This window comes from Antrostomus carolinensis, unplaced genomic scaffold, assembly GCF_000700745.2.
Source record: "Antrostomus carolinensis isolate BGI_N321 unplaced genomic scaffold, ASM70074v2 scaffold23117, whole genome shotgun sequence".
Lineage (NCBI taxonomy): Eukaryota > Metazoa > Chordata > Aves > Caprimulgiformes > Caprimulgidae > Antrostomus > Antrostomus carolinensis.
In genome coordinates, this window is record NW_010328395.1 from 30,650 (window position 1) to 40,051 (window position 9,402).

The window sequence follows — 9,402 nt, forward strand, 5'->3', positions numbered from 1 at the left end:
AAGGGGTTTTCTCTGTCCCGCCGATATTTATTCCCAAGGGAAAATGAAGTTGGAAGGAATCTAACGTTGGAGTCAGGGTCGTGGTGCGGAGCGCTTCAGCTTTCAAAGAGTGACATAAAATTTGCCATCGTCTGTGGTAGTGACAGATCCTAATCCAGTTCCTAGGAGTATCGGGGTGATTTTCAGAGCGCAGAGCTCTCTTTGCAGGCAGGCTCAGCACCGGCTGCCTTTGCTGTTGTGCTGTGGTACCCAGCATTATGCCCAGCTTTTGCCGGCGTGGTGACAATGAGCTGGTGGCTGAGGTTTGCAGAGATGAGTAATGGGTTTAGGTGCCCTAATCCCACTCATTTGGATGGGATGGGGATTAGAGGGGAGCTGAACCTGGTGTTTACTGAGCCCCCTGGCAGACCCCGGGGCTCATTAGAGGGTGTTTGAAAACCAGCCTGCGTTGATAGTGGGCAGGAAACTTTGGCATTGTCTCCTTTATTTCTTCAGTATTTTGATCAGTGAGTCAGTCTGGGTTACGATCCTGTGAATCCCTTTGTAATCCTGGCTGGAGCATCAGCTGCTCCTGTAAAAAAATTTATGGGGCAGTTAAAGTGTATGAGACAGAGCCGTAAAGGGATTTATGAACTGGGAGATGCACAGATGGCTTCATTGCAGCCTTCCTCCGAGATGCAGAGCCCCAGACGCCCCATTTGAGGAAGAGGATGCTCCTGCCTGTTCCCTCCCGAGTCCTGGGGACCCCACAAGCTGTTTCCCAGCAGCAGTGCTCTGCTGCAAGGCTTTCATGTTTCCTTCTGAATTACTTCCTGGCAAACTTGCAATGCAGCCAGGAGCTGGTTTAGATTCCTGGTATAGAGGCGATGCTGTGGTCTGTGCATTCATCTGCATGTTGGCTCTAGGAAATCTTCAGGAGGTGCCAGCGTGATGGGGTCGTGGCTCTTTGTGATGTCCTTAACAGCATAATCAAATGCTGTTAATCACCGTAAGAGCGAGGTACTGTGGGGAGAAGGACCTGGTAGCCCATGTCCCTCTTGGTCTCCTCCAGAGATGATCTTGAGGGGCTGCTATGCCACCCCCAGACCCCTTTTTGGATGAGAAATGGCAGAGGAGGCTGATCCCCCACAGAGGGACCACAGCCCATTCTGAGTCCCCTCTGGGACCCCCTGCAGAGCCCTGGGGGTGGTGGTGGCGGCCACGCTCTGCCCCATGGCCATGCCCCCCAGCAGCTCTGCAAGCCCCAGGACATACAAACACGATGTCTGCAAACTGTGTTTGGGGAATTTGGGAACCTGTTTTGATCCCCCCTCCCCCCATTTGAAAAGGGAAGAGCCCTTCTTGCTGCCTCTCCCTGTGGCATGGCCAGATCCTGCTGCCATGCATTGTCCCCATGCGAGGGACCGCGTGCTTGTCATGGAGGCCAGCAAAGCCAAATTTGATGGCTCCATACAGGTTGTTGATTGTAATCGCTGCGCTCTGTTGATTCAGTAGCTGCTACAAAACTACCAGAGGCCTTTTTGGGTAAATAAAGATTTCTTCAGTAACGCGTGGGGGCTCATAAAGACCTCACCATGAAGCCAGCTAATTGTGGTTGAGGTCTGTAACTGCTCTCCTCTGCGATGGGGAGGAAGAGGAAGAATAACAGAGGAGGAGCAAAGGGGATGCAAGTGAGAGACAGGTGGAGCAGGGGGTACCAAAGAAGATGATAAGGATCTATGGTGGTAGCTTAGCTGAGCACAGCGATAGCTGCCATCTTAATGGGCGTACGGAGAGCGTGAGGACACAGGGATCTCCAGTTCTTGACCATGGCACAACTGCTCTTGGTTTTCTCTCCCTTTTACCATCACTCCCAAATTTCCCACGACAAGGGTCTCCAGGAATGAAGATCTACATCGACCCCTTCACTTATGAGGATCCCAACGAGGCGGTCCGGGAGTTTGCCAAGGAGATTGATGTATCCTTTGTGAAGATTGAAGAGGTCATTGGAGCAGGTGGGTCTCACTGTCCCCTGCTGCCAATACCTCCCTGCCCTCTCAGCTGCTCCTGCATGGCCCTGCACGTACCTGGAGCGATTTTTTGGGGGTGCACACATGGTCCTTCACTGGGAAGCCCCCAAGTAAGCCTCAAGACACCAGGCTTTCCTGGAGTTGTTATGGTTTAGGGAGGACATGTGGATGGTTTCTGCTCTCAGAGTTGTTCTGAGGTGTGAAAGGCTCCATGAAGTTACTTGGTGGGTAACCATGGGGCCTCTTGGGATTTCCTGGTTGACTTTTCCATGAGATATCAAGAAAAAGCCAGAGCTCGCTATAGTCTGTGCCATATTCCCATACATATGTATATATACGCACGTGTGCACGTATCTGTATGTTATCTGTTTTATTTTTATTGCCATTTTTAGATAACCATGTCATACTTGTAGAAGAGAAAGTGAGAAGCTGCAAAAAAGCCCTGAGCTGGTTTGGTGGGGATTAAGTTCAGCGATCTATCAGCCGCCCTTTCCTGCTCATCAGGGCAAAGTGGCTGCAAACCTGGCTTAAGTGTAATACCTCCACAGGCAAATTTTGCCTTGTCAGAGGAAAAGCTCTGCCACTGAAAATGAGAGGATGCTTTCTCTGTATTTTAAATCAGAGGGCAGCAATGAAAACAGCCTAATTATTTTCCATTCCAAGATAAGTGATGTGCAAAAAGGCAACCAAGATTATTGATGCCGACACCTTATATTTGAAGTAGTCCTTAAATGTTGATGCTCTTGCTCTGCAAATCCTTCTTGTGGGTATTTGCAAGAGTGGCCTCAGCTTCTGCTTCTGTTGGTGCTGGGCTCTGTCACCTTGGAGAAGGTTGCAAGCCCAGACATGTCCTCAGCAACAGACATTGCCCCTTTTTAAAGAGGACAGGCGAGTAGATGGATAGGGGAGAGCATCACTGAAGTGTTAACTGGCTGACGTTTCTCAGCGAGTTGGTTTGGTGACCAAGCAGCTCAAGGTATCGGTACTCTTTGCAGTGTTTTATGTGGTGGACGAGGTGGTAGCAGATGCTCTTGTGCTTGCAGGGGAGTTTGGAGAAGTGTATAAAGGACGCCTGAAGTTGCCCGGCAAGCGGGAAATCTACGTGGCCATCAAAACACTCAAAGCTGGCTACTCTGAGAAGCAGCGCCGGGATTTCCTGAGCGAGGCCAGCATCATGGGGCAGTTTGACCACCCCAACATTATTCGTCTGGAAGGAGTGGTGACCAAAAGCCGACCGGTCATGATCATCACAGAGTTCATGGAGAATGGGGCCCTGGACTCATTCTTGCGGGTAAGGCGAGGTGGAGCCGTGCAGGCTGTTGTTCAGACATGGGATTTGGGAACGAGGTCTTGGCATCCCATCCCATAAATCCCAGTCTGTTTAGCTCGGAAGGGGGTTGCAGTGTGCCATGCACCCCCAAAACACATTTATTTTGGTTTTGTCCTACCTCTACTTTAACCAGGTAGCAGGGCAGCCCTCTTGGGAGGTGCAGCATCCTCCCAAGGTTGGAGTTGAGCAGCTCTGGTCCCATGGTGGGGTCTGTACGCTCACCCCAGTGCCTGCTCTTCTCTATCGCAGCAAAACGACGGGCAGTTCACAGTGATCCAGCTGGTGGGGATGCTCAGAGGAATTGCTGCTGGGATGAAGTACCTTGCAGAGATGAATTACGTGCACAGAGATCTGGCTGCCAGGAACATCCTGGTCAACAGCAACCTGGTGTGCAAAGTGTCGGACTTTGGCCTCTCGCGCTACTTGCAGGACGATACGTCCGACCCCACCTACACCAGCTCCTTGGTATGTACCTCTCGCAAGATTTGGTCTTGCTCAGCATCCCCTGTGCCTGCCCTGCACCCACTGCCAGCTGGACCTGGGAGGAAGGTGCTGGATGTACGCCCTGGAACTTCTGTGGGGGGTGGGAGCATCTCAGGAGGCTTCCCACCATGTAGGCTCATGGCCTGGAGACTCTGGCTGTGGTTCCCACCCATCATCCTCTTTTCCCTTCTTTTTCTTTCTCCCTTTTATGAGTTTTCTGGCTCCTTCCTCCACCAAGCACCTTTCTGCCCTCGACAGTTTCCAGATAAGTCTCTTCCCTCTCCTCCATGGAGGGAAGGTGCACAGCGGAGTCCCTGGAGAGTCTGGGAAGGGGAAGCAGGGAGATCAAAGCATCTCCCAACAGCACGATATTGGTGTTTTAACTCCCCTTCTCCCAGCACTCCAGGTCTGGTCTGCCTTTCTCTGCCGGAAACTTGTTCCAGGCATTAATTAAAGAGACAAGCCTAACGGAGCTCTGCTGTTCCCCAGCCACCCTTAATTAACTCATTCATAGGTAATGGCAGCCTTGCTCCCCGCTGCCTCGGGGGACCCCCAGCTCCCCACCATGGCCATCCTCCTGGGGCTCGCCAGCCCCATATTGGTGTTGAGGATGAACAGAGCAACCTGTTGACCTCGTCTAATCGATTAATTAAAAGAGTGTTTGTTGGTTGCGAGCACAAGGCTGCACCAGCTCCTGCAGAAATGAACAGAGAAGGGGACGAGCAACCTGTTGACCTCGTCTAATCAATTAATTAAAAGAGTGTTTGTTGGGTGCGAGCACAAGGCTGCACCAGCTCCTGCAGAAGCAGTTTCTTGGGCTGCTGAGCTGTGCCCAGGAACCAGGATGGGCTCCAGCCTCCAAAATGGAAAACCCAGAGATGCCTTTGAGGTTGGCTTTGTGTTTTGGCCCAGCTGCAGCCCCTTGTTCTTCCTACCCTGCTCCTGGAACGTTTGCCCCCTCCCTGGACCTGCCCCCATTCTGCAGACATGGGCCTTGGAGCAGACACTTATCCTTTATTTTTTGTTCAAAGATCCCAGCAGTACCTGCTGGGATGAGGCATGAAGTAGCCTTTCCTCACCTCTAGAGATAAAAGAGATTATCTCATCTGTGTTTTTATTTAATTTAGACCATAATAGATCTCCCCAGCAGCTGGGAAGTGATGCTGTGCCTGCGATTACATCACTCTGCCTCCCACAGCAGGTTTTTAGCTCTGGGGAAAAGGCAGGAAAAACAACCTAGCAGTTAATTTCTCCATTTGTAATTGTTCAAATCAAATTTTTTGCCATTCATCCTTCAAGAGCAGCTGACACTTTGTTGTAAAGGCTACGGAAAACAATTGCACTAAACAATTTACAATGTAATTCTGCCCACAGTCAACACTGTGCGTATCTGTGGTTTTCCTTCATCCCTTGTTTTTGTTTTGTTTGTTTGTTTTTGTTTTGTTTTGTTTTTTCTGTTATTTTAGCAGTGCTTGCCCAGGGAACAGTCCCTCTGTACCTTCTGCCCCTCTGCAGCATCCCTGTCCCCTTGGCACAGCCTACAGCCCTTCCTGTCCTGCCAGGAGCTGCTACAAGCCCTGGTTTTGTGGGGTGGCTTGAGACACTGAGCCTGATTTTGAGCTTTTAGGAGAAAGGAGGGGCTCTCTGCCAAAGGCACTTCCCTGTTCCAGTGCTTTCCAAGTCTCCTTTGGGGCTTAAAGGTGTTTTGCTTTTTCCATCCGACTCCAAGAGTGGGGCTGGAAGGATCTTCCAGCACCTGTGGGAGCCCAGATGATGCCATAGAAGATGCTCTGAGGTTAGACCTTGTTTCCACTGGGGGCCGAGAGATGGGGATACCTGTGAACTCTCACCTGAGACTAGCACTAGCACAGTCCTGCATAGCCCTTGTCACCTGATGTCTCCCTGGGAAGGGACCTGGGGACAGGCCACCAATGTGCTGGGTCCTGCAGGGCAGCTGGAGTGAGGAGATGTCACTTGGGGGTGACATCTCAGTGGGATAAACCCTTTTGTTTTGTTTAGCAAAGCCCTTTTGTGCAGGTACAAGATAAGTTCATGGAGGTGTTTTCAGCTCCTACCTCCTCATTGCATTGGGTGCCACCTACCTGCTCCTCAGTCAGGGTTCCCCGGGGCTGGTGGTGTGTGGGGTGGCTCCAACCCTGGTTCATAGGTGTCCGGGTTCCTCTGCCAAGGGAGCTGTTTCTCAGCTGCTCTCCTTTTTTCCATAGGGGGGGAAGATCCCTGTCAGGTGGACAGCACCGGAGGCCATTGCCTACCGCAAGTTCACCTCAGCCAGTGATGTCTGGAGCTATGGCATCGTCATGTGGGAGGTGATGTCGTTTGGGGAGAGGCCCTACTGGGACATGTCCAACCAAGATGTAAGCACTGGGGGTCATCTGCTCAGCCCTGGGGGATGTGGGGGGCTCATTCCCAGAAGAAAACCTGAAGGGCTATCTGCTCCTTCCTGGAGCCTCGGCAGCACTGGGTTTTGGAGATGAAACAGTGAGCGAGAGGATGGAAGGAGGGAAATTGGGAAAAAAAGCCAGTGGGCTGGTAATTGGACTTCAGCAAGCTGCAGGGCCTTTGAAAATGTTCAGAGGGTTTATGAGCGGGGAAAGAGCTTTGGTAGTTCGACTGCTGTACTCCGATCCACCGAGATAATGAGTGGCAGCTCTCTGCCGGGGAGAACTGCGGCGTGTGGAGCATCAGAGCGGAGATTAACCTCCGAGAGCCCTGGCTCCGTCAGAGCCAGGAGCATCTCCTCCTGCTCCCTTTGCTGCTGATCAAATGGGCTGGCAGCCGCCTTCCCGGCCAGCACCAGCACTGCCTGTAGCCCTTCTGCCCGCACACGCAGTTGGGCTTGGAGAGGGGAGCTGCAGAGATGGCTCACCACCTCTATTTTTCCTACATGAGACCTCCGAGACCCTCATCCTCACGCGCTGCTTTCTCCCTGCAGGTCATCAATGCGATCGAGCAGGATTACCGGCTCCCACCACCCATGGACTGTCCCGCCGCCCTGCATCAGCTGATGCTGGACTGCTGGCAGAAGGACCGCAACACCCGCCCGCGCTTCACCGAGATAGTCAACACCCTCGATAAAATGATCCGCAACCCGGCAAGCCTCAAAACTGTGGCTACCATCACCGCTGTGTGAGTCTCCCGGCGCGGGGGATGCTCTCGTGTCAGCATCCCAAGCTGCGGTGAAAGGCTTCCCGAGCAGCTCGTGCTGCTGGGGGGAAGGACAGGAATTCATAAATTGTTTGCCAGACGCAGGGAGGTTTCTGTCTTTGCTCTGCCTGACAGTCAGACAAAGAACATGTAGTTTTCAGTCGAGCAGCAGCAATCATTCTTTGCTATTGATTCTTTATGGCATGTGACTACGGGCGCGGTGTCTGCTCTGCCGGCACCTCCATCCCTGTGCCTCCCGCAGCTGGATTACAACATGTGGGTTTGGGAAGTGCTGCTTGGCAGAGCAGTATTCCCATAGAACAGGCCTTCCTCAGGGCCTTCCTTATCTCAGGCATGTGCTGGGAGCAGGGCAGTGCCAGGGGGAGCACAAGGGTGCAGGGGAGTGGATTGGGAAGCACATCTGTGCACAGGCTGGGCTTGTGTGGCAGCCCCTCAGTGCTGGCCAGGCTTGTCCCCAGCGATGTGTCCCGTTACAGGCCTTCTCAGCCCCTCCTCGACCGCTCCATCCCCGACTTCACTGCCTTTACCTCAGTAGACGACTGGCTGAGTGCTGTGAAGATGAGCCAGTACCGGGACAGCTTCCTGACCGCTGGCTTCACCTCCCTGCAGCTCGTTGCCCAGATGACATCTGAGTGAGTTGGGTGCTGTGCCAGGGCTGCCTGAAAGCTGGGTGCTGCCTGGAGTGGGTTGGGGTGGCGGGGAGGTGGGGAGGTCAGTTCAAGGCACCTGCAGAGGAATCATAGAATCATTAAAGTTGGAAAAGACCTTTAAGATCATCCAGTCCAGCTGTCAACCCAGTTCCACCGTGCCCACTAAACCATGTCCTTAAGTGCCACCTCTACTAGTCTTTTAGATACTTCCAGGGTTGGTGACTCAACCACTTCCCTGGGCAGCCTGTTCCAATGTTTGACCACTCTTTTGGAGAAGAAATTTTTCCTACTATCCAATCTAAACTGCCCTTGGCACAACTTGAGGCCATTTCCTCTTGTACTGTCACTTGTTCCTTGGTTGAACAGACTCACCCCCACCTCTCTGCACCCTCCTTTCAGGGAGCTGGAGAGAGCCAGAAGGTCTCCCCTCAGCCTCCTTTTCTCCAGGATCAACAACCCCAGTTCCCTCAGCCGGGAACTCATCGCACTTGTGCTCCAGACCCTTCCCCAGCTCCGTTGCCCTTCTCTGGACACGCTCCAGCACCTACGTGTCCTTGGAGTGAGGGGCCCAACACTGATCCCAGCACTTGAGGTGCGGCCTCACCAGTGCCCAGTCCAGGGGGAAGAGAACTTCCCTGGTCCTACTGGCCACACTTTTGCTGATCCAGGCCAGGAAAGGGTGCGAGCATCCATCACAGCCATCAGCAGAAGCACCGAGTCTGGAGGTGGCCCCATTACCATCTGGTGCTCACTGTGTGGGTGTCTCCTGCTTTTGGTCCCACCTCGCCCCTGGTGATGCTCACGGGGCTGCGCTTGGGCTCTGCAGCTGTTCTTCTGCTGAAAGGCATGGACCAGCTGAGCTTACACCCCTCACCTCACTTTTAGAGACAGCAAAGTAGGTACACCAGGCATCAGCTGCCCCTTCATACTCTTCCATATGTCTGTCTGTCTTCCAGAGACCTCCTGAGAATAGGGGTGACTTTGGCTGGGCACCAGAAGAAGATCCTGAACAGCGTCCAGTCCATGCGAGTACAGATGAGTCAGTCTCCGACCTCGATGGCATGACGTCCCTTGTTCGATGGGGAGGGAATGGGGAGGGCACGCAGTGGAGGGGCAGAGGTGGGAGGGGAGGAACTGACAGGTGCTGTGGGGCAGTGTTTGGAGACTTGCCGCCACTGCCTGGGGACTGTGACCGCAGACGAAGGACGTTCCTGGGACTCATCTCTAACTGGTGATTTCCGTTCCTCACCAACAGAAGCACACTTACCAATGTCATGGGGAACAGCGTATAAATACATATAAATATGTACAAATCGTATATTTAAAAAAACAAAACAGAAAAATAAACACAAAAAAACAATGAAGACAAACCAATGTGCGTTGGGGAAGCAAACCCAAACCCTAGAGACCAGACTCCAATCCTGCCACCAGTGAGCAGTGGTCAAAACTGATAGGAGAAAAGGGCTGTTTGGGAAGGGAGAGGCACAATATGGAGCATCCCGTCTGGAGAAACCACCTTCCTTATCTTCTCTTGCCCTCCCTCCCTGCCGCGGCCCTCCCTGCTCACCCACTCCCCTGTCTGCTCATGTACTGGGTGGAAGTGTCCTCAGATGTCTCCACAGCTGCCTGCCGTCCTGCCCGGCTGCCGCTCCGGCAACTACCAAAGGACTTTGCTGACCACTGCATGGGGGATCCGACTCAATCCAGTTAATGTCTTCATATTGAAGAAGAGATGTACCTTCAA

At 52.8% G+C, this 9,402-nt stretch overlaps 1 protein-coding gene across 1 annotated transcript in view; it reads left to right on the top strand.

The window, feature by feature from the left end:
- Nucleotides 1-8,995, top strand: part of LOC104528285 (ephrin type-B receptor 1) — a 25,193-nt gene extending 16,198 nt beyond the window's left edge. Inside the window, 7 exon segments of the mRNA XM_029086026.1 lie at nt 1,872-1,994; nt 3,053-3,300; nt 3,589-3,804; nt 6,048-6,197; nt 6,776-6,969; nt 7,485-7,640; nt 8,615-8,995. Of these exon segments, the coding sequence (XP_028941859.1) occupies nt 1,872-1,994; nt 3,053-3,300; nt 3,589-3,804; nt 6,048-6,197; nt 6,776-6,969; nt 7,485-7,640; nt 8,615-8,723 (1,196 nt within the window). The 3' untranslated portion in view covers nt 8,724-8,995.
- Nucleotides 8,996-9,402: the final 407 nt, after the last annotated feature.